Source organism: Ailuropoda melanoleuca, chromosome 12 (genome assembly GCF_002007445.2).
Source record: "Ailuropoda melanoleuca isolate Jingjing chromosome 12, ASM200744v2, whole genome shotgun sequence".
Taxonomy (NCBI): domain Eukaryota; kingdom Metazoa; phylum Chordata; class Mammalia; order Carnivora; family Ursidae; genus Ailuropoda; species Ailuropoda melanoleuca.
In genome coordinates, this window is record NC_048229.1 from 54,838,109 (window position 1) to 54,865,546 (window position 27,438).

General features: G+C 57.8%; 1 protein-coding gene across 3 annotated transcripts in view; it reads left to right on the forward strand.

Moving 5' to 3' along the window:
• The window catches only part of CPNE2 (copine 2), a 49,069-nt gene that overhangs the window by 2,190 nt on the left and 19,441 nt on the right, over positions 1 to 27,438 (forward strand). For 2 of the 3 annotated variants that reach the window (XM_002912257.4, XR_004619192.1), the window contains 10 exons: positions 14,354 to 14,568; positions 17,029 to 17,208; positions 18,812 to 18,886; positions 20,726 to 20,797; positions 21,839 to 21,922; positions 22,206 to 22,295; positions 23,269 to 23,367; positions 23,917 to 24,003; positions 25,382 to 25,441; positions 26,538 to 26,671. In XM_002912257.4, coding sequence (XP_002912303.2) covers positions 14,389 to 14,568; positions 17,029 to 17,208; positions 18,812 to 18,886; positions 20,726 to 20,797; positions 21,839 to 21,922; positions 22,206 to 22,295; positions 23,269 to 23,367; positions 23,917 to 24,003; positions 25,382 to 25,441; positions 26,538 to 26,671 — 1,061 coding nt within the window. In that variant the 5' untranslated portion in view covers positions 14,354 to 14,388. Of the gene's footprint in view, positions 1 to 6; positions 111 to 14,353; positions 14,569 to 17,028; positions 17,209 to 18,811; positions 18,887 to 20,725; positions 20,798 to 21,838; positions 21,923 to 22,205; positions 22,296 to 23,268; positions 23,368 to 23,916; positions 24,004 to 25,381; positions 25,442 to 26,537; positions 26,672 to 27,438 lie in introns of those variants that run through there. The other variant, XM_034639301.1, reaches the window with a different exon arrangement.

Consider the following 27,438-nt stretch of genomic DNA (forward strand, 5'->3'; position numbering starts at 1 on the left):
GCGCCCGCGGGCCCCGCCGAGCAAGGGAGACCCCCGGGATGCCCCGGCGGCCCGGAACGCGGGCAGCGGCGGCCGCGCCGTGAAGGCGGGCGGCGCCCGCGGGACCCGCGGTGAGTGGGGCCCGGGTGGGCCAGGGGCGGGCGGGGCGCCCTGGCGCGAGCGCTAAGTTCGGCCTTGGGGCTCGGCTTCTGGCGCCGGTGGCGGGCTGGAAGGAAGCTGGGTTCCGCCTCGGGGGCCGTGGCGCCCCAAGCCCCGGCCACCCGCGCGCACCCACGCTCAGGCCCTTGGGTGACTCAGCTGCGACCCGGCCACGCGGGGGCGCTCCGGTTGCGCCCCGGGGCAAAGTGGGGAGGGCGCGGGAAGAGGGTGGCGCCCCTCCGGGTTCGAGCCCAGCTGTTTTAGGACTCACCTACCTTCCCCGAGGAGCCTGGGGGCGTCCGGAAGGTAGAGGCCCCGCCACCGTCAAAGCTGCCCGAAGACTTGGGGTCGGGCTGGCCCCTGGCCCCCGGCACCCTGCTCTCGACCCTCCAGTACTCCCGCCCCAGCGCCCTGACGGAGAGCCAGCTCCCAGCCCAGGAAGAGGGAAGGAAGGGAGGGAGTGGAGCTGGGCAGCTTCCCAGAAGTCGAAGTGTGTTTGCAAACTAGTTTTTTCGCAAAAGCTGTCTGGCACCTGTGTGGTTAAGGGGGTGGGGTGGGGGGACAGGGGGGGAGAGGGAGAGGGAAAGAGCGAGGCTCCTGCTTCCTTTCCGTTTCCCCGCAGCCCTGCTTTTCTGAGAATAGAGGTGTCTTACTCCCCTCTTCCCATCCCATTCCCCAGCCCCGCCTTCCGCTCCCCCTCCTTGGACAAGCCCCTTGGAGAGGGGCTCCTTGGAAGGGGGCTGTGATTTGCCCAAGATCACAAGTGGGAACTGGAACCCAGCGCTCTGGTAGCCAGTTGAGGGCTCATCCCGCCGCCTGTAATTCTCCCAGCCCTGTTATTATTTGGGGAAAGTGACACCGGCAAGGGATCTGGGAGAATTATGAGCGGCCCTTTGTTTGTCTGCCTTAGTTTTTGCTTGCCTTAGGGGTGTGGGCAGTCACCCATGGGTGGAGTGCTTTTTCTGCGCCTTGGGGTACTCACAGCTTCAGTAACTGGGGGGAGGAGCCCGTTTGTAACCTTCAGCTGCTGCAGCCAGTCTTGTTGGGCAGCTTTGGGAGACCTGGGTCTGAACGCCCACCGGTGGGTGAGCTGGGGGGGGGGCACTCCTCCCCTCTGAGCCTCCCCGTGCTTATCTGTAAAATGGGCTAATGGTCAAGGACCTGTGCGTCTGGAGGCTGGATGCGAACAGAAAGGAGCGGTTTTATTGCAATCCCTCTGGCATAGGGCCCAGTGGGCTCTGGTCTTGCTCCAGGCAGGCAAGCTCAGGGCTGCGGTGGGAGGGGTCTCCCCGGGGCAGGTCTGGCCGTGGAAAGAACCAGGGCCTGAGAATGCTGACACTCGGATTCTCCTTGCCTTCTGCCACTTCCTGTCCGTGTGCCTTCACACTCACGGGGCTTGGGGGGTTTTCCATCTGTAAAATGAAGCAAACTGTGACACCTTCCAGTTTTTAGGGCTCTTCAGAGGCTGCACCCGGGGGACGGGTTCTGCAAAGTGGGGCATGCTTCATGAATGGCGTGTGTGGTGTTTCAAGGAACCCCCCCCCCGGGGGGAGGGCCAGGGATATAGAGCCTCAGTTTCTATACCTGTAAAGTAGTGAGAACAGTACTCTGTATACCTTCGTAATCTTTTAGGGTAATTGTGTATTTATTTAAAAGTAGTGGTAAGGATTAAATTAGACGACAAAGGGCTCATGTGTCAGCATTGTGACTGGTCTGGTGATAAGCACTTGGTCACTGTTAACTGTCAGTATCATTCTTCCCGGGAATATCCATAAGCCCAATGAGGGCACTGAAGATTCCTTCTGGGGTTTTCTAAGGCCAGCCTGCTCCTCCCTCTCCTGCCTCCTCCTTGGAGAGGGGAGCCTCAGAAGCCAAATGCGGTCGTCCGGACTGTTCAAAGTGCAGAGTCCTGAGTGGCGAGGTCCTGCCCAAGTGAGGAGGACACCATGAGGAATGGTAGATCCGTAGTTCCCATTGCCTGCACCTTGGGCTGGCCTCCCAGGGCTCTAAGGAGAGACAGAAAACAGAAGAACATTCTCTATGAATTCCTTCACTCCTGGCAGAGCGGGAAGCATTGTCCTGAGACACGGTCCCCTACTGAGGACCCAATGCTAGAGGGATGGCGGTGAAACCACTCCAGCCCAGGGCCAGGGTCCCAGCTGTCCGATGGAAGTCTCCCACTTTCTCCCCTCCCACCCCCACCCCTTACAGGGGCTGCTGGATCAGGGGCAATCGTTTCAGGAATCCAGCCCCCTCTCCTTTGGAGAATTGGCCTCAGAAAGGGGGTAGGATCCCCTCCTCTCCTGCCCAGCCTCCTGCAGGACACAGGATGGGCTCCTTGGGAGCCGGGAGGCTGGGTCACCCTAGGATCTTGACAGGCAGCAGCTGGACAAGAGGACGGTCATGTCCCACCTCCACTGTCCAGAGGGAGACTGTGGGGTCCTAAGGGGAATCACGACTTCTTGAGGTCCTGCACTGCCTGAGAACTGGGTGGGGTTCCGAGGTACCTCCTTGTTCTCAGCCCAGTCCCTCTCCCCTCGGTGAGCCACCCGGCCTCTGCTCCCATGGTGGGGTCAAGTGGACTATGCTGTTCGGTGTTCTGGAGTGTTCTCCACTAGCTCTGTCCTCACCTTCTTCCTCCAGGGTCTGAGATGAGGCCAATTAGCTGCTAATTGCTCACTCACTGTATATCACCTTGCTTAATTTTTCTTGGGGGTTAGCCACCTTCTGTAGTCACCTGATTCACTCATTTGTGTATCAGCTTATTATCTGCCCCTCTTCCCAAGGAGGGGCAGCCCCAGGGACGGGCGAGGCCAGTGCCCATCTTGTTCAGGGCCCTCTCCCTGCCCTGAGAGAGGTGCCCGATAAATATAAGATGAGTGGCTGGGGCCGCCCTGTGTCGTAGCCTCCTGTTAAGGGGCCTGTGATGTGGGCTCTTGGAGCCTGGAGGAGCCATGGCTTGCCTTCTTGGGTCTCTGAGGCCTCCCCGCTCACCCTGCTAAGTGCTGGGGGAGCGGCACAGGGCAGTGGGCTTGCCGAGGGAGGAGGGAAAGGCACGTGTCCGGAGAGGGTGGGATTTGCCTGGCACTGAGGGAGTGGGGGCTGGAGGAGGCAGAGGGGGCCGCTGCTGCCATGGGCTGCTTCCCCAGGGGACTAAGGTGCACTGGGGAGGGTCATCCACTCCCCACATGACCTGGACCACAGCTCTTAACCCCTCCGACTGCAGTTTCTTTGTCTAGGAGATGGGGCTCCTTATCGGGAGCTCTTCCCACGGCTTTCTTCCTGGGGTTCTTCAGGCGGCTTTGACGGGGCCTGTGAACCAGAAGGGGCCATGATTCCTCTTCCTCCCATGGCTTTGGGTCCCACCTTCTGTCCATTGTGCGGTCACCTGGTTGTCACTCCGCACATGCTCATTGAGCAGCTCCTCTGGGCCAGGGACGGTGCTGAAGCTGGGGCACCGTCGTGGAGCTCAGAGTGGAATGGGGGGACAGAGAGGGGCCCGCCAATGGCAAGGAGGCAGGAGGACTTCAGACAGTGGAAAATGACCCCAAAGAGAATAAGGCAAGATGAAGTGAGTGTGGCGGGGGCACAGTGTGAGGCATCAGGGAGGGGTCTCAAGGAGGAGGCCGCGACATTGAGCAGACGTGCTAATCCATGGTGGTTGCCTCTGGTTCATGGCTGTATCCCAGCTGTCAGGTGCTCAGTGGGTATTTCTGAATGAATGAAAGAGGGAGGCGTGCCCCAGACAGAGGAGAGAGCACATGCAAAGGCCCTGAGGTAGGGGCAAGCTTAGTATATTCCAAGACCCCTCTTTCTCCATTGGTGGCTTTTGTATCTTGCAAGGAACTGGGGTCGTCTGGCTTGCCGGCTGTGACCTGGCTGTCCCCTCCCCATGATGCAGGAGAGAGCGTGTCAGCTCCCAGCAGATGACGCCATCTGACCCCTCCCTCCTTTTGGGCTGCAGCCATCTTTCCAAGTCACCCATGGCCCCTTGGGGAGGGATGTGCTTTGCACCATGGACACAGGGAGCCCAGCTACCCGGTGTCCCATGCTGGTTCGCCATGGACTGGCTGGATGATCATGGGTCGTGTATTTGTTTTCTAGGCTGCTGTAACAAAGGACCCAAAACTGGGCAGCTCACAACAGAAATACATTCCGTTTTGGGGGCCAGAAGTCCAAATTCAAGGTGTTGATGGGGCTTTGCTCCTCTCAAGGCTCTAGGGGATGGTGCTTCCTTGGCTCTTCAGCTGCTGGGAGCTGTGGCAGCATCCCTGGCTCCGCTCCCTGCTTCCTTCCCCACCACTGCCGCATAAGGACACCAGTCATATTGGATTAAGAGCCCCTCCTACTCCCGTCTGACCTCATCTTAGCTAATTACATCTATAGCCACTGTCTTTCCAGAAAAGATCACATTCTGAGGTACTGGGGGGGGGTTAGGATTTCAACTTAGCTTTTAGGGGAGCATAATTCAACCTCTAACAGTTTATATAACCTCTCTGTGCCTCAGTTCCCCGATCTGTAAAATGAGGTGCTAGTAAGAGGGCACGTGTCCTGGGATCACAGGGAGGCCGCGCTGGAATGCCGTAAGTCTCAGGACAGGACCAGGCACACTCAGCCCGCGTTACTTTTTCCTTCTCCGCAGGGAGGACTGCCTGGGAGCCGGGACCCAGAGCCCAGGAGCAGATGGTGATGTCCTTGACCAGAAGGACTCACTGAGGAGGGGAGGGCCTGAACTAACGAGCGCCCTCTGGCTCCTCCCGTGGTCTGGCTGAGGGCGGCCCTTCAGCGCAGCAGGGTGTGGGACGGGCAGCCTTAAAGCTAGGGAACTGAAGGAGGCCATCAACCAGGAGTGGGGGAGCCCCCCATGCAGAGGGGCGTGAGCAGCGGTGCCTAGCCACCCTTGCGGGAACCTGGGAGGGGCTTCGGTGCTGGGTGAGCCCAGGTGACTTTCAGGGTCCATCAGCCCAGAGATTCTGGGTGAGAGCTTGGGGTCGAGGCCCAGAGCAGCCCAGGGAAGACCGATGGGTTTGTGTAGACTCCTCAAGGCTGGAAGGAAGCACTTCACAGGCAGGGAAACTGAGGCACGGAGAGGGGAAGAAACTTGCGAGAGTTGACACATTTGGGGGGAGCCCCTGTCTCTAGTCTCCCCATGGTAGTCACCAGGTGAGTAGGCGCACCACAGGGAAGAAAGGCCCAGGGCTGCTTCCATCCCTGAGGCTGCCCCCTTCGAATGAAGCCAGGTTGGAATGACTTTGGCCGATGGCCACCACCACCATGCCCTCCATCCTCCATTAGCTTGGTCCAGCCTCCGAGCTCGGCCAGGCCCACTCCCGAGGTCCCTGAAGTACTTTCTGAATCCCAGAGCACATCCACACTCATCCCGTCGCGCTTCCTGGGAGGCGGGAGGGTAGGCCGACCCCTGCTCCACTTTGCAGATGAAGACACTGAGGCCTAGGAGGAAGGAGGTGGCAGGAGCAGGACTTAACCCAGTGCCTGGACTCCCAGAGGGGTTGGGGCTGGGGGGAGGGTGGAGGCCACCTGGCAGCTTGCTGCACCGGCCGCGGAGAGATAGGCTGAGGAGACACGGGCCAAGGCCTCTGGACCAAGGTTGAGCTGAAGCGGGGAGGCCCCTTCCCCAGGCGCCAGAGCTCGGTGATTGGCAGGGGGCTGCAGAGAATACCCTCGCTCTGGGTGTGGTCTGGTGCAAGCCGGGGGCCTTGGGGGGTGTCAGACCCCTGCTGCCACTCCCTCGCTGTGCGGTCTGCGGCTATATTTATCCCCATAATGGCCTGGCTGCCTGTCGGGTGCGGTGACTTAGCCAAGGTAGAGAAGTGCTTGGTGTGGCGATGCCACCCCCCCATCTTGGCAAGAGCCTTGCCCGCTTTTGGGGGGGGGGTGCTGTGTGCTGTCTGGCGGGAGCCGGGGCAGCCCTGGGCTTGCAGGGAGGGCCCAGGGGTGTGACCGGCTCGGTGGGGCTGGAACCCCCCTCCCCAGAGAACCGGGGCTGTGGCTGGGGTTGGTGTGCGCCTGGCAGGTGGGACCAAATACGCTCTCAAGCCTTTCAGCTGGCCGATTGAGACACAGCTCATGATTCTGAAATCCCAGCCTGTGGTCCCCTTCCCCTTTCCTCACTTGCAACAAAGGATGGTGACATTTCCTAAGCCTGTGGTCACAGTACGGTGACAATGTCAGTGCTTCCCCCCACAAGAACCAGGGGCTCAGGAGTGGCTTTGTAGAGGAATCCTGGAGTTTTTGGTTTTACAACATTTCATTGAAGTATAAAATGTCCAAAAATGGAGCAGATGTCCCACATGTACGACTCAGGGACAGTCCGTGAAGCAAAGCACCCATCAGCGGCACGGGGGACCCAGGAACGGAAACACAACCATTTCCAGCGCCCCCGGTGCCCCCTCCCGGTCAGGTCACAAGCCCCTCTCCCCACACCCGTCCCCCCACTCTCCCGACTCCCAGCAGCATAGACCTGTTTTGCTCGTTTCGCTTCCTGCACAGGAAGTCAGACAGGACCGTGTACGCCTTTATGTCCGGCTCTGTTGGGCATGTCCGCGAGCCCCGCGGTATAACCCGCGGTGTAACCCGCGGTGCGGGCGGCCCCACTTCCTTAGCCCGCCTCCTGGTGATGGGCGTTCGGGGCATAGGCAGTTGGGGGCCCCTAGGAATAGTGCTGCCATGAGAGCCACTGCGGGGGCCTTTGGTGACCACGCATGCCTGATGTTTCTGCTGGGCGTTGGCGCGTCATCAGAGCACTGGCTTCTGCAGATGCTGCTGAGCATTCCTCCGAAGTGTTGGTACCAGGCCACACGCTCACTGGCAGTAGCTTTCCAGGAGCTCCGCACCCTTGTCACCCTCTTGGTATTGTCGGCCTGGGGGTGGCGGAGGGGGTTGAGGGGGACACCGTGGTATCAATGGCATTTGGTTTTGCTGAGCTGAGTTTGAGGAATGAAAGAGCCAGGTGAACGGGGGGAAGGATGCTCCAGGCAGGTGGAACAGCCTATGCAAAATGACAGAGGCACGCAGAAATCTGGCCAGAACTCTGGGTGGTGGCTGGCATCCCCGGAGCCGGAAGTGTGAGGGCTCTGTCAGGGAGCTCGGGTGTGGTCCTGAGAACAGCCTGGAGCCACCGAGAGGTTTTTCTCATCCTGAGCCAGCGCCTACAGTGGGTCAGGCCTTTTGTGCTTTCTAGTCCATGGATAAGATCCAGAAGGACCAGAGGACTGGTGCAGAGTCATCTTAGTAGAGGCTCTAGAATGCAGACCATTCCAAGCCTCCGTTTGCTCGTCTGGAGAATGGGAGTGGAGCTGTGGAAGTCAAGTCCATAAGTACTCGGCACAGGGCCTGGGGCCTGCGTTATTGTTGCTCTCAGCGTATTACTGTTTCTCCATCAGCACCGCCACACCCGCCGCCTCGCTTGCCTTCCAGCTGACAGGGTAGGAGTAGGCCCTCCTAGCTCCCGCATTTAGGAAGGGCTGGCCCCGAACTCCAGCTCCAGCACCCGGTTTTCCAGCCCCACGCAGGTCTCCTAGGGGCTGGAGTGTGTGATGGTGGTTAATTTTATGTGTCACCTTGGCCAGGCTATGGTGACCAGTTGTTTGGTTAAACGCCAGTCTGATGTCTCTGTGTAGGTATTTTTTAGATGTGATTAACATTTAAAGCAGTGGACTTTTATTAAAGCAGGTTATCCTCCACCATGTGGGTGGGCCTCATCCAATCAATTGAAGGCCTTTTATAAAAGCAAAGACTTTCTCCGAGAAGAAGGAATTCAGCCCCAAGACTACGACATCGAGGGGCACCCTGCTGACAGCTCTCTCTGTGGGTAGAGCATGTGACTCTTGATCTTGGGTCCTGAGTTCAAGCCCCACGTCAGGGTAGATTTTATTTTAAAAATATATCTATACTGCAACATAGAAATCTTGCCTAGTTTCCAGCCTGCCTGGCCTGCCCTGTGGCTTTTGGACTCAAGACTGCCACATCACCTCCGACCTCAATTTCCAGCTTTCCATCTTGTCTTACAGATTTAGAATTTGCCAGCCCCCGTAACTGCATGAGCCAATTCTTTAAAAGAAATCTCTTTATATATAGCCTTCCTATTTGTTCTGTTTGCTCTGGGGAAGCCTCATACAGTTGCCATTTGTCTTCGTGAATCGTCTCGTCTAGGAAATGGGTGAAGGAGGCGACTTGGATCTGGACACAGTCAAGACACGCTCCGACCCCAGAAGATCAGCCAGTGTAGCCCTCAGGGCCAGCGGGGGACCAGGCATCTGGGCTCCGGCCATCAGTGTCACCCTCCGGACCAGATATTGCGATATTGCAAACTCAGAGATCTGCAGAGACCTAGCTGGGAGCAGGCCTGGTATGAGCACCAGATACGACATCTGCCTCATTACACCAAGTGCGAGCTAAACCAGAGCCTTCCCTGGGATGTGGCCAGCCATTTGGTGGCCGTATTGCAGCCTTGGATGTGGGAGCTCAGTGCTCGAAGTGTGGTCTCCGATGGGCAGTCTCAGCATCCTGGGGGCTGGTTAAGAAACGCAGACATCGAGGTCCGTCCCCAGACCTGCTGAATCAGAATCTGCATTTTAGCACGATGCCCCTCCAGCCACCCCACTGGCCCGCGTGTGTACTTTAGCCCGCCACAGAATCACCAGGAGGGCTTGTTAAAACACAGGTTGCTAAGTGCCACTCTCGGGATTCCAACCGAGCAGGTCTGGTGGGGCCCAGGATGCTGCATTTCTCACAAGCTCCCGGGAGATGCTGAGGTGGCCCACCTGGGAAACACACGTGGAGCTGCGGGAGCCCTGGGGCCACCACCGCTGGAGTCTCTGCTGTCAATAATGAGACCCCACGGAGCGGGATTCGCTGAGTGGGTGAGGACCCAAAGGCCTTGAGGGGTGCACCTTGTGGGGCCGGAATCCGTTATCCCCTCCCTGGCCCCATATCCACCACCTGGCCCGCCACTGGCATCCCAGCACTGTGTCTTCCAGTTGAGAAGGGGAGCCCAGAGCCACACTTCTCAACCGGTCTTCAGTCTCGGCCCCTTTTACGTAATCCGTGCACTTCACACATCTCCTGAGGTTTCGATCTGCTCCGCCGGCCCCCAGCCATCAAGCATTGCTGATAATGGCACCAGCTACTGGCTGTCATTCTAAGTGCTTTCCTTCGCTTAATCCGTGCAGTACCCTGCGAGAGCCCTCTCACTGTCATCATTTTGTCGAGGGGGGAATCTGAGACCAGAGAGATTAAGTAACTCGCCCAAGGACACACAGCGGGTAAATGGCAGAGCCAGGGATTCAGAGTCAGGCGTTCTAAGTCCAGAGTCTTGTGCTCTAAACTGTCCCTGGCACCGATCAGAGGACTGAGCCCCCATCCTTGTGACTGCCACTGACCAGACTTTGTAGAACATTCTTTTCCATAGTGGGCACTGAAAACGGAATTTCTTTGTTTCATCTTTGAAGTATCAAGTTGAACACACTTTTTCAAGTGGCATGTGCTGCCCCCGGCAGAAGTCCTGATAGGCATTCCCGTTGGTGCACTAGCCCCACACTTCCACCAGCTAAGAATCTCCGGCATGGGGGCTGCTCCCTGGGCACCTCAGCCCCAACCTTCGCCTTCCATCCCCTGTCTTCCCCATCTGGCTCCCCTGGTCTCCAGCTCAGCCCCACTGCCCACCTCCCTGTGCCAGCCTCTCTCGGTGTCTCCCTGGCACCGCCCACCTCTGAGTTGGGAGCCCTCCTGGCCTCGGCATCTCCTCCCTGTAGTGAGTGGGGTACGCAGCCGGGCTCCTGGGTCCTGAGCCACGGGGGCCACTAGTGGGCGGAAGGATGGAGTCAAGCAAACAGGCCTGTGGTCTCAGCATCATCCTTCCCTGTTTCAGGGACACCACTGCCCCTTCTGGGGCCTCAGTTTCCACCCTTGTGAAGTGGGACGTGAGGCCCTCTCCTGCTGGTCTCTTGGAAAAATCATGAGGGTGCAGGGTTTGAGTAACGGCTTTGTGATCTTTGTGATGTGCCTCGGGAAGAGGTGGTTGTGATTTCTCTGAGGCTGGGGGGCGGAAGAGCGTGCCTGGCGGCTTCTCTTCCTCCCTTATTATTGGTGCGTATTTATTCAGTCCTCAGTATGTGTGCTTGCTGCCCGACATGCTGGGGAAGCAGTGGTGATCCCTCCCTCCTGGACGTTACATTCTAGGGGGAGCAGACAGACAATATGCAGGCAAATGGACGAGTAAATTGTATACTGCGATGATCTGTAAAGGGCACAGTGTGGGGCTGAGACAGAAATCACATTAGCCCGGGCGACCTGGGAAGGCCTCTGATAACCAAGGCCCATTCTGTGAAGAAAAGCATTTCTGGCAGGGGGGATAGCAAGTGCAAAGGCCCTGAGGTAGGAGAGAGGTTGACATGTTTACAGAGCAGGAGGAGGCCAGTGTAGCTGGGACAGACGGGGTGAGGGGGAGGGTGGCATGAGATGGGGTGGAAGCCTGGGGAGAATTGGGGTTTTGTGCAGCCTGGGAGGGGAAGCCACTGGAAGATTTCCAGGTACAAGAGCCATAGCATCTGCTGTGCATGTGTAAAGCCTCCCTCTGGCTCTGGGTTGCTCAGGGAGACCTGTCATGGGCCAGTGCATGGCTGGGCAAGATGATGGCAGTCTGGCTGGGCCAGTGCAGTGAAGTGGGGCGACAAGGACATTGCTGCATGTGTCATGGAGGTGGAATCTACAGCAGCCGTGGGATAGATGGGGGGCGGGGGTGAAGGAAGGATAGAGGTCAAGGATGCTGTGTTCCTAGGTTTCTGGCTAAAACCCAAATGTTCTGCACCCGTGGTTCAGCACCCGAGCCTTCAGAGCCTGTCGTGTCCTGCCTGAAGGGCAAGATGCGTTAGGAGGTGGGGCCGGTGGACCCGGTGGGGGCTGAAGCCTCAGTCTTGTTCATTGCTCTTCACTGCACGGCCCTCAGTGTTTGTGGAAGGGATGAATGGGAATTCCCAAGCCCTGCCCTCTCTTCGCCTCATCTGTAAGAGGGACTCCTAGTTTTGTATCCTGCCCTTCCAGCTCCTTCCCTGGGGGTCTGGTTACCCTGGAAGGCCTGCGCCCACCTGGGCCAAGAGTCGGGACCATCTGCGAGCAGGCCCCAGCTCCCCAGGCGCCCTCTCCAGCCGGTAACCTCAAATTACCTGTGGGGCGGGTGCTACATTAAGGAGGTTTCCCTTTGGCCCAGATGCGCATGGCAGGCCCAGCCCTCCCTTAATGACACCTTGTCCGCCTGCCCTCCTGCTGGAGTAGGAGGGGAGGGGGCCCGGGCCGGCAGAAGCTGTGATTTCTTTTTCCATTGCGTCAGGCCTCAGGGTCCGGCCCGCCTGCCCGCTGCCGGGCTGGCACAGAGGGGCCCACTCTGACCCTCGCCTGCCCCAACTCTGGACATCATGTGCTCCCCATTTCGGGGATCCAAAAGCTTCCAGCCAGAGGGTGAGTTGGGGATGGGGAACGTGCCTGCCCGGAGCAGGGGGAGAAGTGCCCCTCCCCTGGCCAGCTCTTGCTGCCCGTAGCTGGGGCCTGCCGGCTAAAGCAGGTGGACTTGCCGTGGGCTCCAAGGGGCTCGGGACTGACCCTCCCCGGGGACTTGGCCCTTCTGGCCATGCCCTCAGCCAGGCCGGAGCCAGTTTGGGGTAGGAGGACTGCGCAGTGACACTGGAGTGGTGCCAGTGGCTTGGACGTGGGGGAGGGCAGGGGAGAAGCAGCCCCAGGGTGTTCACATGCGTGTGTGCCTTCGCCTCTGTTTGTCCGGGGCACGCGTACACGGGTGTATATGCGACCGTACACATGTGCGTGCACGCACGGAAGAGAGCAGATGCCTCTGACTTGGCAGCAGGGGGGAGCGCTGTGGCATCCGGCATGTCATGAAGGGGGCCGAGAGCTGGACGGAACCCCGCCCCATCGGGGATGACCCCAGAGATGGGGACAGTGTGACTCCAGAGGAACTGGGATTCCCTTTGGCTGGGCTGGCTCCCCTCCGTTCCCGCCTAGGTCCTAGTTCCTAGTGCTCGGCTGTCCCCCAGCCCGGGCCAGAAGGCCGCAGATGGGCCTGGGGGCCTGGAGACGCGGTTCGTACCTTGCCTCTGTGGCTTCCTGGCCCTGAGACCTTGGGCAGGTGACTTCTACTCTCTGGGCCTGTTTCCTCATCTGTAAAATGGGGATGACTGTTGCGGTCACCCCACCTCCGGGTGGCTGTGAGCATAAACAGGCAATCTCTCAGCCAGTTGGCAAGGTTTTGGACATCCCTATCCCCCCTCACCCCGCGCCCTCCCAACTGGGTCAGGGATTCGCTTGCCCCTCCCCCATGCGGAGGGCCACCCAGCTGCACACAGGGAGAGGCAATGCAGTTTCCCCAGCCCTTCCAGTGGAAACTAATTTTTACACGACAGGAATAAATCCTGCGGGCAAATTGCAGTCCTGATGCTCTGGGCTCGCGTGATGATGAGGAGGTTGTAGGGACAGACGGTGGGAGGGAGGGGGCTGAGGACTGGCTTTGTCACTGTTCCGGATTCTCCCCCGTCAGGCATGCCCCGGGGTGCGCTGTGTCTGGAAAGGGAGTGGGGCCTCTGGCACCAGCCCCACACTCTCCCAGGCCCCGTGCAGACCGGGGCCTCCATCTGCCTGGCCACAAGCGGGCTGGCGCTCAGGATGAGGCCGTGGCCGGGGTCAGAGGGAGAAGGCTGGGCCCAGCGTGGCCACTGTGGCTTGGTCCCTCCTGCCTGGCTGACAGCCGCCTCCTCGCCAGCCTCCCTGCTGCCTCTCGGTACTAACATGCCCTTCTCCCCACAGGGGCTAGAGTCAGCTGTTCAAACACAAATCAGATCACGTCACCTCTCTGCTTAAAACCCTCTGAGACTTCCATCGCTTTCAGAATACAGCCCCAGTGCCCCCCAGGCCCTGGCTGCTCCCCCTGTGCTGTCAGCCAGGCTGGGAGAGCTGAGACTGGGCGGCCTTCTTCCTGCAGGATCCCCGTCCCTCCCAGGTCCGGGGACCTAGTAGATGGTCAGTAACACTCTAGAGTGAATGAGGATTGGCAGATCGATCGCGTGCTCAGCTCGTAGTCAGTGCTCAGAAGCACAGTAAGTTGGATTTGCGTCCCCCACTCTGGGTCAGTGCCCGGCCGGTCACCCACTCAGCAGTGAGGGGGTGAAATAATAGGGAACTGGAACCTGGCCTTTGTGGGTAAGTGAGGGCTGGACTCATGGTGACGGGGCCTATGTGAACTACACATGAGCTACCAGAAATAAGACCCGACCACCGGAGCCTGGGAGGGCTGTGTCGTGATGTCTCCTGGGCAGATGAGGAAACTGAGGCACAGAGAGCCAGAGGGCTTGTCCGCGGGGCCTTGTTGTGGGTGGAGCCCGTAACCCCCTGAGATGGGTTTCTCCACACTTGCTCCAGATGAACATCTTGCACTTGGAGGAAAACAGAACTGCTTTAGAGTAAGCAGATGCCAGTAATTAGCCGTGACGGTGGAATTAGGTCCGTAAGGCCCTGTACGTGGAATCTGGGGGAAGTCATGTGCGAATGAAAGAGTAAACTCTATGTTGAGGATAAGGGCCAACTCAGGCAGAATCTGAGCAATGTGGAGGGTCTGTCCATTCGCTGATTGATAACGCTCATCTTTTTGATTCAACAAGCACACACGAAGCGCCTCCTTGTGCATCAGTCACTGTGCTTAGGCCTGGGATACACAAGATGAACAAGAGTACAATGAACAAAGTCAAATTTCGGATAAGTTATCGGGAATGAGCTTCCTAGTGGCCAAAGCGAAGAGGGCAACCCAAGCTGTTATAAGCTCCACTGTAGCCACAAGATGCCAAAATGTTAATTGCGCAGGAGAAGCCCAGGTTTTCCTGGCAAAATGAACGTCTTAGATGCGCATGTGCACTGTGATCTGTTGCTGATCTGACAGGGGCAACTTGGACTTGCGTGTGTCTCATAGGTAAAAATTGACCGACACAGATAATAACTTCAAACTAAACATGCCTACCAGGGACTCATTTTTCTTCATTCTCTTTTTGTCAAGCTTTTGCCTTTGTCATCCCGCCATAAACACACCTGTCCTTCCATCTCTCTACCCCCATCTTGAAGGTCAGGTGGTAACAGCTCCTCAGGGGGGAGAGGTCGGCAGATGTCTGTACCCTCTCTGACCCCCACTTCTATCCCCCAGACTGCCAGGAACTGCTGCCACTGCCACCAACCCCCATGGCCTACATCCCTAGTGGGGGCGCCCCAGCAGCGGGGGCAGCCCCCATGGGCTCCCAGTATTGCGTGTGCAAGGTGGAGCTGTCAGTGAGTGGCCAGAACCTGCTGGACCGGGACGTGACTTCCAAGTCTGACCCCTTCTGTGTCCTCTTTACAGAGAGCGATGGCAGGTGGATTGAGGTGAGGCCCCTCCGTGTGCGTCTGGGGCAGGTGGAGGGTGGCCAGGTTGTGGGGGAAGGACTCCCACTGGATCCCGGGACCTCCAGGTTACGGACGCCCTTGGTGGGACAGGGATTACTTAGAAGATTGTTGCTTTTAAAATTAAATTTGAGAAGGTACCTGGCTGGCTCAGTTGGTAGAGCGCATGGCTCATGCGTTCAAACACCACGTTGGGCGTGGAGCCTACTTAAAAAGTGAAATTTTAGCTAAGATGTATTTAGGGCCACCTGACTGGCTCAGTCAGAAGAGCATGTGGCTCTTGATCTTGGGGTCATGAGTTCGAGCCCCCCATGGGGTGTAGAGATTATTTAAATAAAATTTTATTTTATTCATTGTTTTAAAGATTTTACTTATTTATTTGTCAGAGAGAGAGAGCAAGCACAAGCAGGGGGAGTGGCAGACAGAGGGAGAAGCAGGCTCCCCACCAAGCAGGGAGCCCCATGTGGGGCTCGATCCCAGGACCTCGGAATCATGACCTGAGCCGAAGGAGACGCCCAACCGACTGAGCCACCCAGGCGTCCCTAAATAAATAAAATTTTAAAAAACGAATAAATAAAACGTATGTATATTACTATTTAAAATAATGATATTTGTGTTTAAGTTATTATAATTCAGTTTTATATTTATAATTGTGTTTATTGCAGTATTTTTAATTCCTATACTATATAGTTAAAACCTTAGAGTTTTACAAAATGCTTGCTGCCATTTTTAAAATAACTTTCCAGATTTACTCCTAAACGAACGGACAGTCAGTGAGGAACAGACAGAGAAATGGGGAACTCAGGCTTTAGTCCCAGAGCTGGAGCAAGACCCAGGTCTGTCATTCCCTGCTGTGTGGCCTTGGGCAAGTGGCTGTCCCTCTCTGAGCCTGTCTCCTCATGTGTGAAGTGAGGATTTTTTTTTCCCCTGCCTACCTTGCAGAGCCCCAGAACTAGGGAGGTGGATGGTGCCAAGGACTTCTGAACTGGCAGACTTTGGCCTGAGGGCTGGGGAGAGATAGAGCTTGAGGAAGGGTTTTGAGACGTCCAAACCATGGACACTTTCAAGTTCTAAAAGTTGGTTTTTATTTTAAAAGGGGTCTATGTTCATTGTAGTAGATTTAGAAAAGACAGGTAGAGCTGAAGAAAGCAGAATGGTGGGAAACCTGTATGTCAGAGAGAACCACTGTTAACAGTTTGGTATCCAGCCTTTGAGGTGGTTTTTATATGCATGTAAAATTTCTAAAATATGTATCTATTTTTAATAGTTCTTCAACTGAGCCACAGTGGGCATCCCACCGAACATACTGTGGTTTACAAAGAGTTTCCACAGGTGTTGGCTCCTTCTTATGATGCCAAGGAAATGGTGCTGAGACTGCTGACCCGTTTTACAGAGGGGAAAACTAGGGCCCGGGATGGGTAGGGACTCCTCTGTGTCACCCAGTGTGTTGGTAGCACAGCTACAAGTGGGAGGCGGAATGTGGGGTCAGCTGAGGACTGAAGCCAGTGTGCCTAGAGTATCCTGGGCCCCTCTGCCAGGTCTCTGGAGCCCCCACCCATCCGTCAGGGAATGGTATCCTCCCCACTATACCCCATCCTGACTCATGGCACCACCCACCAGCACCCCCCTCCCCCGGACAGTCTCTCTCTCACCCAGGCTGGCCACCCTTGCTAAAAATAGCCCAGGGCCAGGACCTCTTCCATCCCTGCTGCTCCAGCCCTCGGAAATGGACTGGGTGGGAGGAAAAATCAACATAGTGAGGCCCCAAAATAGACGATCACCCAGACTCCGCGGTTTGGGGCCTCGGTGTAGAGAGGCCAGGAGGCGGGGTTCCTGCCCCAGCCCCACCCCTGACCCACAATACAAGGCCCAGCCTTTACCTGGGCCTTGGTTTCCACAGTGGGGGGAGGGGGTGTGTGGGGCTGCACAATGCCCAGGTACAAACACCTGCCCCACGTGCCCCTAAGGACCCCTCCTCTCTCTGTTCCGTCTCTCAGTTTCCACGTGTAATGTGGTTTGAGAAAAAGGGCTCTTCCAAGATGAAAAGGATGGAAACCACTGATAGTCAAATCCCTTCGTTTTACAGAACTGGAAACTGAGGCCCTGATGGGAAAAGGGACTTTCTGTCTGTCACTTACCTAGGCAGAGACACGCCTCGAGCTCTTCCCCTGGCACCTGGTATGGGGCCAAGGCTTAAGAGTTCAGTGTCAGTGCTAGAGTCAGACCTGAGTTCAGATCTTGACGCTGTCCCTCTAGCTATTCAACCTTGGGTAAGTCCCTTAACCTCTCTGTGCATCAGTGTCCTCATCTGTGAGCTGGGAGTCACCCAGGTAACTGGCCACGAGTCGGTGTTCAGCAAGTTTGCAGAATGGTTTCAGGCAGCTGGAGAAGGCTTGAGCCAGCCGCCTGACTCCGGCTCCTGTTTCCCTGCCCCTCTGCTAGTATGACAGGACGGAAACCGCGGTCAACAACCTCAACCCCGCGTTCTCCAAGAAGTTCGTCCTCGACTACCACTTTGAGGAGGTGCAGAAGCTCAAGTTCGCCCTGTTCGACCAGGACAAGTCCAGCACTCAGCTGGACGAGCATGATTTCCTGGGCCAGTTCTCCTGCAGCCTGGGCACGGTGAGCCGGGCGCCTCCAGGGGGCTAAGGGCAAGGCAGTCCCCACCCCAACATCACGCCGCTCCCAAGGACAGGGTAGCCCTCTGCTGAGTCCCTCCGGCTGCTTTCCCCAGCCCCATCTTCCTGGCTGGCTTCCAAGGTAGCATTGGCAATGCAGGTAGCCCTGGGGGCCAGCAGGTACAAAAGGGGGTGAGTAGCCTGGTGGTTTGGGGCCAGGCTGAGGAGTTCCCATCAGAAAACACGGAGCATAGTGCCTGCAAGCTGTTGCCACACAAGAATGGGGACCCCGCGTGGCCAGAACTTCTGGTTGTTAGAAGTAAATCAGATGTGGTCTTGACTTCCTGGCGCAGGAGCACTGACCAGCGGCCAGGACACCCATGGGAGTCCGTTTGGGTGGCTGGCTTAATGTGTAAACTCGGGCAACTTCCTTCCCCCATCCAGCTTCATCCTTGGTGAGCCTGTGGAGTTAGGCGGTTGCAGGGCTAGGAGCCCCTCGCCCCCCTGTTCCAGCCGTCTTAGGGCCGGGTGCCCTTGGGCGAGCCTGCCCCGTCCTGGGCCTCTGCCTCCCCACGGTTTCACCCGGGGCTACTGACCACCGCCTAACCACAATGCTGGTGGAGGGAGTGCGCGCGCGGAAATGGCCTGGACATTCCACGAGAGGGGATGGAACAAGCGAGGGCCTGTCCCGCGATTCCTGCCCAGGGTCCAAGCCCTCCAGGGGTAACGGGAGGGAGCGGCAGGGTGAGCGGGCCGGGTGGGCAGTGGGTGGCCAGGGCCTGGGGAGAGCTGGGGGGTGGGGTGGGGGTGGGGAGGCCTCTGGACTAGAGAGAAGACCCCCCGCCCCAGGAGCGTCACGTGTGTCAAACCACAGCTCAGCCTTTCTCCTCCGCTCCTGGTCTGCTGGCGCCCTTGGGCGCCCCCAGTGGCTGCACCCGCAGGACAGGGGTGCGGGCGGTGAAGGCCGCCGGCACGGAGCCGGTGGTGAAGGACCAGAGTGGGCTGGGGAGGAAAACCAGCACGGGGGGGCAGTGGGGGGACAGGAACATGTACAGATGAGCACGAGCTCTGGCATTTACCCCCAAGACGCTGAGAACTAGGGGGGCCTCCGAAGAGTGTGGGAGTGGGGTACACAGAGATGGTGGAGGGCAACTTGACAACGTGTTCTGCTTTTCCTGTGTGTACCGCATTGATGGCTGAGCGCCGTGCGAACGTCTTCCCTACTCGGAGCATGAAAATACTAGAGGGGTCAGGGTTTGAGCTTCTCCATCAGGGATCACACCCTGCGGAGGGGGTGGGTGGGTCTGTAGATGGCTTTGGGGGAGGCCTCGGCCGCCAGGGGGCTCCGAAGGTGAGCCTTGCGACAGCCTTTGCCTGGGGGCAACCAGGTCAGTGGGGGTGGGCCCTCCAGCAGGTGTCTTAACCCCTCCGGGCGTCAGTCCCCTCCGCTGCCCGGTTGAGTTGGCGCTGGTTGCTGGGAGGACAGGCAGGCAGGGGGAGGTGCAGCCAGCGCCGCGTGGAGCCGCGGGCTGTGGGTGCTGCCTGTTGAGCATTTCTGCTCCCCACCAACCCTCAGGAGCGCCACTCTCCTCTCTCCCGCCCCCCAGATCGTCTCCAGCAAGAAGATCACTCGGCCTCTCCTGCTGATGAATGACAAGCCTGCCGGGAAGGGCTTGATTACGGTACCAGCCCCCTCCCTGCTCTCCGCACCCCTCCGCCTCTGCCCGCTGCCCTCCCCCATCAATGGGCTGCTTCCCTGGCAGATAATCACCAGCTTTGTTTGGAGTAAAAAGGCCCAACTTACAACTTAGCAACAGGTCTCTTAGCAACGGGCTCCTGGCTCCACATACGATGCGTTGGGGGCCGCCAAGATGGGAGTAGGGGGCTTGCCAGAGGCTTCGGTGGCCGCCTGCTCCCAGGGCAGGGGCGCTCCCGCTCGTCCCTGAGGGCCACCATAGTCCTCCCAGCACGCCCTCCCCTCCTCGTCCCTGCCTGCCCTCCCTAGGGAGGGTCTTTGAGAAGCGCCCTGCCCGTGGAGCTCTGTTTGCGGTTGCCGTGCGCAGCGATCCCAGCCACGCGCAGTGATCCCCGCAATGCGCAGCGATCCCTGCCTGTCGCAGGCCCTTTGCGTCCTCGCACGCGCCTCCAAGGCCCGGAAACCCGTGTCACGGATGAGGGACCTGGAGCCCAGAGAGGAAGTGCCCCGGGGTGGTTAGGCTAGCGAGGCTCCCTCCTTTCAGAGGCTGTGTGCTGCCTGAGGGACCGGCCAGCTGGAGGGAGGAGGGCCGAAGCTCTGCGTGCCGTATACAGTCACCCCCCTGCTCTGGAGCCTCCCCGGCTCCCCACTGCCCGTGGAGCTTTGCGTTCAAGGTTGTGACGAACCCCACCTTGCTTTCCTTCCTGTACATACTAAGCGTTCCAGGCAAACTGAATCCTTAGCGTACCGCCCATATCCCAGATCCTCATCCACTGTTCCTGCCCCCTGGAATGTTCCTTCCCCAGCCCACCCCCACCACTTGGGTTCAGAACCTCCCCATTTATACACCTTCACTAGCCGACTCCCTTCCACCTGGAAGCCAACCCAGCGGCTCCCTCTCCGCCCCCCCCCAACTCCAACCTGGTACACTGTCCCCCCCTACATTGCCAGAGGCCACTCCAGACCTTGGTTCCTTCCTCTGTGGGACGGGGGCAATGATAGGATCTACCTGGCAAGGTTGTTGAGCAAGTCTCTGCTGGAGGAAAGGAAGGGGAGCCTAGCGTCCAGCCTGGATTCTGTATGTGGTCCCGGTGGGTCCAGTAGCTTGTAGGTGAGGCTATCCTACGGGTGTGAAGGAAGAGGAAGCCCTAGGGGAGAGAGGACCCAGCCCACCTGTGTTCCTGTTGGCCCAAGGGCTTTCCCTGCCACTGTGTGGGGAGGGAGAGAGAGAGGCCCAGAGAGGGCAAAAGTGGCTCCAAGGTCACTCATCACCGGCTGGGTTGGAGCCAGAGGGTTATAGCTGAGGAGGAAGACCTGGAAGACAGATGACAGTCTGAGCTGACAAGACAGCAGAGGGAGCTCAGGTGACTCCTGTCCCTGCCCTGGGCCTCAGTTTCCCTGGCTGCACAGTGGAGTTCCTGGAATACCCAATGACTTGACGTTTTGAGGTGGCTATACTCCAGGGTCTGCAGTGGGGGCCCAAGGGGGCCTGTCAAGCTTCTCCCTGGCCAGAAGCTCTCCCCAGAGCTGGAGACCACCCCTCGTATCTGGTAGCTGCTTCACAGGGCCTCCCCTCTTGAGCCACGTGGGGTCACTTCTAATCCTCATATTCACACGGGTTACCCCATTTTCCAGAAGCTAGAAATGGAGGTTTTGAGAAGATGAGAGGCATGTCCAGGGTCCCCTGGTACTACCACTCCTCCTCTCCTTTCCGCTTCCCCGCCCTGGAGAGCTGATCCCCGGGTACCTGTGCTCCCCGCCTGGCAGGACGCCTGAGGGAGTTAGAGGGGCAGGTCCCGACCTTCACATTTCTCTGGCCTCACAGATTGCCGCCCAGGAGCTGTCGGACAACCAGGTCATCACACTGAGTCTGGCAGGCAGGAAGCTGGACAAGAAGGTGAGGCGGGAGAGAAGGGGGTTCGCCATCAGGGAGCAGTATCCCTCCCCCCACCCAGAGATGGGGGGCCTAGTCCTGGTGCTTCTGGCCATCACCTTCATCGCCCCCCATCCAGGAACAAGTCCATAGCTCAGGCCACCCCGAATTCGGACCCCTTTACCACTGAGGTAATGAGTTTGCCATTATTTAGAGGTATTCAAGACATAAGTGGAAACCCACTCCTGGGAACTCCCTACCTCAGTGTGAATGCTGGGATCATTACAGTTCCCTACAGGGCCCCACTGGGGGTGTCCACGGCACACCCTGACCTCACCGCCTCTGCTCTTCCCACCTTCATTCTGCCTTAGCCAAATCAGCCTCCTCGTTTTCCCAGGAGTGCACCAGGCACCTCCTGCCTCAGGACCTTTGCCCTTGCTATTCCCTCCGCCTGGGATGTCCTTTTCCCTCAATATTCCCTGACACTTTTTTTTTAAGATTGTATTTTAATTTAGTGGAGAGACAGCAAGAGAGCGAGCAGGGGGAGGGGCAGAGAGAGGGAGAGGGAGAAACAGGCTCCCCACTGAGCAGGGAGCCCATGCCAGGCTCGTTGCCAGGACCCTGGGATCGTGACCTGAGTCGAAAGCAGACGCCCAGCCGATTGAGCCACCCAGGTGCCCCTCGTGACACTTTTTTTTTAACTTAAATAAATGGATTTTTAAAGGACATCCTATCCCTTCTGTGATGTGCTGGGATAGTTTCAGTTTTTCAAATTCCTACTAAAATAAATTAAAATCCCATCCTGCTGCGGGCATCCCCCGGCATGAGGAATGATCGCCCTTTTGAAGTCCTACCCCATCTAAGTTATGATGCCTGCAGACCCCAGGTCTTGGGGTCTCTGAGCACAGGCTTTGGTAACCCCGGGATGGGGCGGTTTTTCGGGGGGGGGCTCTGCCCACAGCTCCCACCTGACATGGGGCTGGGGAGGCAGCTGGGCACCCCCACCTCTCGTCTGAATCCGGTAGAGCCGTGCCTCCCTCACCCGCGTCCTCCTGCTTCCTCCAGGACCTTTTTGGAAAGTCAGACCCATTTCTGGAGTTTTATAAACCAGGAGATGACGGCAAGTGGATGCTGGTTCACAGGACTGAGGTGGGTGCATGGGGCTCTGGGGGTCTCTGAGCCAGGGGGTCTGTGGTCTGGCCACCCCCTGTGTCTCAGGACAGGGCTCTGAGGTCACCACCATGCAGGGAAGGGGAAAAGCCACGATGGTGCCTCAAGGCCTTCTTCCTTCCTGCCACACGGTGCTCACTGCCATCCCCAGGAGCGTGGCTGTGGGCCTCCCTCCCTTGCCACCCCCACCATCGGACTGGCCCAAGCCCAGAGCACTGCTGCCCTGGGCCTGTGCTCACGCTTGGCCCTCCCTGTGCTGCAGGTGATCAAGTACACGCTGGACCCCGTGTGGAAACCATTCACGGTGCCATTGGTGTCCCTGTGTGATGGGGACATGGAGAAGCCCATCCAGGTGAGGGGGCCCTGAGAGCCCTGCGCCCCACCCTGCCAGCTCCAGCCTCCCAGGCTCTCCGAGGATGCCTTGCAAAGCTTTTTCGTACTAAGGTGGGAAAGCAAACCTAGGTAGGGGGAGAGGCAGGGGACCTGGGCTCGCATCTCACATCTGCCTGACCATCTGAGCCATCTGGGCAAGGCCCCCGTCTCCGTGAGCCCGTCTCTGGAACAGGAACAGAATGCCCTCCCAGAGGGCTGTGGTGCTCCCAGCCGGGACAGCGAGCGTGCAGGCACCTTGGAAGCCACCAGGTGTTGTCAGTGTGATGAGGACAGCGATTACGGGTGTCTGCAGAACTTCAGTCCCCAGGCGCCATGTCTGAGAGCAGATGGGGGGAGGGAACCAGCGAGGCTGGGGCATGGATCCCTGAACAGCGTACTAGGAAACCTGAATTCTCATTCTGGGTCTATTGCTGCTGCTGTGAGACTTTGGGCAAGTGCTTCCCTCTCGAGGTCTCCGTTTATCCATCTGTGGAATGGGTGTGATAATTCCTGCCTCCTCTCTAGCAGTGGCAGCTAGATTAGAGAGCTGGAAAGCTGGGATTTTTTTGTGTGCCTATCTCAAGGGAAGTAACAGTCTAGGGAGACAAGAGGCATGTCCAGGGTCGCCCTAGGGAACGCCCCTAGGGAAGGCCCCAGGCCAAGGCCCACCAACACAGGTGGGCCACAGCCCCAGACAGATGAGAAGCTGAGTGACAGGTATGTGGGGAGTCAAGCTTCCTGCTCCAGAGTGTACAGTCTCCATTGCTGGGGTGCTCCTTTCCCCAGCAATCCTGGAAGGCTTCCTGTAGGAGGCAGTTCAGGAGCTAATGGCATCATCCCAGGCCAGCAAGGCAGATGTTGGGGAACAGGGGGAGACACCAGCAAAAGGAAGACGTGGGGTTTGCTCAGACAGTTGAGAGGGCTCTGTGGTGACCTCACTGGACCCACCCCAGGTCATGTGCTACGACTATGACAACGACGGGGGCCATGACTTCATCGGCGAGTTCCAGACCTCGGTGTCGCAGATGCGTGAGGCTCGTGATGGCGTCCCGGTGAGATGGGCCCGTCTGTGTGTGACCCTGAAACCTTAGCAGGGGACGGGTGAAGCACACAGGCTTAGAATCGGGCAGACTGGGGCTCAGATCCCACCTCTCTGGCTGTATGACCTTAAGTAAGACATCCAGTTCCTCTGAGCCTCAGTTTCCCCATCTGTCAAATGGGGCAGATGAGGCGAGGGGAAATTAAATGAGATGATCCTGCTAAAGTGTCTAGCGTGTGGTGAACACTAAAGAGCTGTCCATTTAACTCACGCCAAGAAGCTGGGCCCCGGGTGATGGTTCTGGGTAGGTGAGTGGACATGATGTAGATGAGTCATCATCTGGGGTGGGAGGGAGATGCCGGTCCTCCTACCTTGGGCAAGCACAGCTTGGTGTGCGTCTGAGGTAGCCAGAACATTTCTGGGTGTGGACATCTAGGAAGACTTCCTGGAGGAGGCATGCTGCCGCCTGGTCAGCACTGTGGAGGGGATCCTGGGGCCCAGGGGAGGGTCAGCCCCCCGTGGAAGCCCCAAGCTGAGCTTCTCTTTCTCTTACGTTGTCCAGCTGGAGTTTGAGTGCATCAATCCCAAGAAGCAAAGGAAGAAGAAGAACTATAAAAACTCAGGCATCATTATCCTGCGTTCCTGCAAGGTGAGCCAGCGGGGGTGGGCCCAGGGCAGGGCCCCGTTTGGTGGGGTCGTGTAGGGAGCTGTCACTGCAGAAGGGATAGGCAGAGCATTGGGTATGGAGCCAGCAAGGCCTGGATTCAAATCCTGGTTCTGCCATGTCCTGGCTCTGGGATCTTCTGAGCTTAACCTTTCTGCGCCTCAGTCTCCTCATCTGTAAAATGGGGATGTTAACAAGGTTATAAAAAACAAAGGTGAAAGGTGAGTCTCATATCATATTCCTGGGATATAAGGAGGTCCAGGAGGGCATGAATGACCTTCCAGGGCCTCTCCTGGTTGGAAGGTAACTGCTTCCCATGCTGGCGGCTTGCCCGTTGCATGTCTGGCACCCAAGGGACAGAGGGTTGTCCGGTGGGGGCCCAGCGACATCACCGAGGGCTCAGGTCGCTGTGACTCCCGTGGTGCAGCTGGGGCCTCTGAGGCCCGGAAAGGGAGTGAAGTTGACAGCAGCGGTGGTCATGGCCGCCCCTGGATGCCCAGGAGCCAAGCTCTGCCGGAATCGGGCAGGGTGTTCAGGCAGGCAGCCTGGGCCAGGGCAGCGAGCGCCCTGGACGCCGGGCCTGACGTCCTGCTCTGGAAACCGCGCCGTCTGGCGGGGGCCTCCACGACTGCTCGCTCGGCGAGGTCACGACACCACAGTGCCCTGGGAAGGTCAAGCTGGCAGCTGCAGCCTCATGATGTGGGGTCCGTGTTCCCAAAACTTCCGTCACGCTTGCTCCCCTTCGTGATTTTCGCCACCTGCCTTACTTATTAGTTTTTGTAATCAGTCCTTCTTCCCTTTCCATTCTTGGTGTTTTTTTTTTTCTTAAATACATTTATTTTGAAAGGAACCCCCTTATAACCACCCAAATTGGAAGGCCGATATCCTTCGCCAAAGGGAGCAAAGACCATCATCAAAACAAACGTGGTGTGTTTGATTGATTACGTTATAGCCGAAGGCCTTTGGCCGGAGGCCTGGTCCTTCTCCGCTCAGGGCAGAGGTCCGTCAGGGCTAAAGAGGGCCCAAGGACTGAACAGCAACAAATTGAGACTTTCTCTGCCCTGTAATTGGTAGGTACGACTGACGCTAGGCCCCAGGACCCTGCCTGGAACGAGCGTGTGTGTGCGTGTGCATGTGTGTGTGCATGTGCGTGTGTCTCACTGTTGCTCTGAGGGTTTTGTTATAGAGAGATTTGGGTTTGGTTGTAATCAGCCTGGGTCTTCCCTTGGTCTCCTTGACTCTGCTAAGGTTTTGGGGCACAGAGCAGTCAGCTCCCCAAAGGTCATTCTTGGGAACCGTGGCCAGGTGGAGGGCCGGCCCTCAGGTGCAGGCCAGGGACTCACTGACTCCCGATTCCTTCCAGATAAACCGGGACTACTCCTTCCTGGACTACATCCTGGGAGGCTGCCAGCTCATGTTCACCGTAAGCCCCCCACCCCAGCGAGGACCCTCCCTAAGGGCTTGGCCACCAAGGCAGCAGGAGGGACGGGGGATAAACTGCAAGAAGGGCTTCCTCAGGGCAAGGGGAGTGTCTGGCCCAGAGGAGAGGGCCTAGGTGGCTGAGCCTGAGTCAGGGCTTAGCTGCAGGTCAGGGCTTGGCTGCCGCGCCCGCAGAGTATTCTTGGCTATCCCCCTGCAGAAGGAAAAGGAGCTGAATTCCTCCCTGCTCGTCAGAAGGCCTTCTGTCTCCTCTGCTATCCCTCCTGTTTGCTCACTTAGTTCCATCCACACAGGTCCTCACTGTTCCCCCAAGATGCCAAGACCCACCCCACCATGACGCAGTTCCCAGGCGTCCATCTCTCTCCCTAGATCCCTCTCCTAACCCTCCCCCCCAGTCACGCTACCCCTCGGGGGGCTGGGCTGGAGTTCCCTGGAGGCTGAGAGAGCAGATCCCAGCTTCAGCCCCTGTGGAGCACCTTCTCTGGTGCTCCCTGCCTTGCCCTGGACCTGGCTCTGGGGGCATGTGTCTTACCTACAATGAGCACCCACTCTGGGCGGATGGGCGCTGGCCTACCAGGCAGCCCCAGGTCCCAGGGCCCCTTGGGGGTCTGAGGGACAATGTGGAGGTGGCTTGGGGTGGGGGTAAGTGTCTGGGAAGGCTTCAGTGGGGCAGCGACCTCTGAATTGGGTCTGAATGACAGAGGAGAATGAGAGAGGGAGAAAAGATGGCCTGGCTCTTAGGTAGAGGGAACCTCATGAATAAAGGCCTGGAAATGGAAATGGAGGAGTGTGTGGGTCGTGACAATGAGGGGGACAAAGGACTTTGGGACTGTGAGTTGACTTTGTATCACATAATCTGGGCAATAGACTTTATGCTTGGGCAGTAGGGAGCCACAGATAGCATTAGAGCCAAAGGAATTACGCAATCAGTTGGCAGGTTTCAGATCATCTTATGGAAGGGTGGGTTGGCACAGGGAGATGAGTAGCTTCCCATGTCCCCTCAACCTGTGTTCCCTGGGGATGAGATAGGGAGCCGGAGTCTGTGGCCACGCTCTAGCCTTTTATCCCCCACTCTACAGGTTGGGATAGACTTCACAGCCTCCAATGGGAATCCCCTCGACCCTTCCTCTTTGCACTATATCAACCCCATGGGCACCAATGAGTATCTGTCGGCCATCTGGGCTGTCGGGCAGATCATCCAGGACTACGACAGGTAAGCTTGACTCTGAAGGGCAGCTCTGGCTCCGTCCAACCGGGAAGCTCAGCTGGTCAGAACTGGAAGGGACCCAAAGATCCTCAAACCTGGGAATGGCCAACACACATTATACATGTCTTATTGTCGTTTCCTACACCTTGGCAGACATTGCTAGTCGATTGCTGACCTCTTCCCTACCAAGCCAGATCCACACTGGAGTCCTCCTCCACCTAGTACACCAGGGAGCCTGTAAGAAAATGAATCACGATAGAAAATGAAACGTGTTTGCTCTTGTTGCAACTTTCCCTTTTATAGCTGGGGCAATGGAGGCCTGGGATGCAGGTAGAGAATTCATCCAAAGTCAAGCACATCAGGGGGACTAGTACCCGGGCATTCTGATTCCCGGGCCCGGCACCAAATGTCCTAATGTTCTCACTCCTGTTGGGAATTTGGAAGGAGCAGCCAGCAGGTGTGGGCCCTCTTCCCATGACCATGCTTCCTGGAGATTTGGGGATAAGTGGGGACAGTGGAAAGGCAGGGAAGGAAAGCTGTGTAGAGGGTGTGGCCTTGGAGGATCAAGTCACTTGAAGGCTATGGCATCACTGCCACAGGTGCTGATTATTGGGACCTCCAGGCCAGAGGGTGGAATGATAGACCAGATGATAGACCAAAACGCAGGAGACCAGGGAGGAAGGTACAGGTGTCAGAGATTTGGCAGGAACAACAGCAGGCTCAGGAATCCTGTGTACACTCGGCCTCCTTGAGAGAGGCAGCCTGAGGACCAG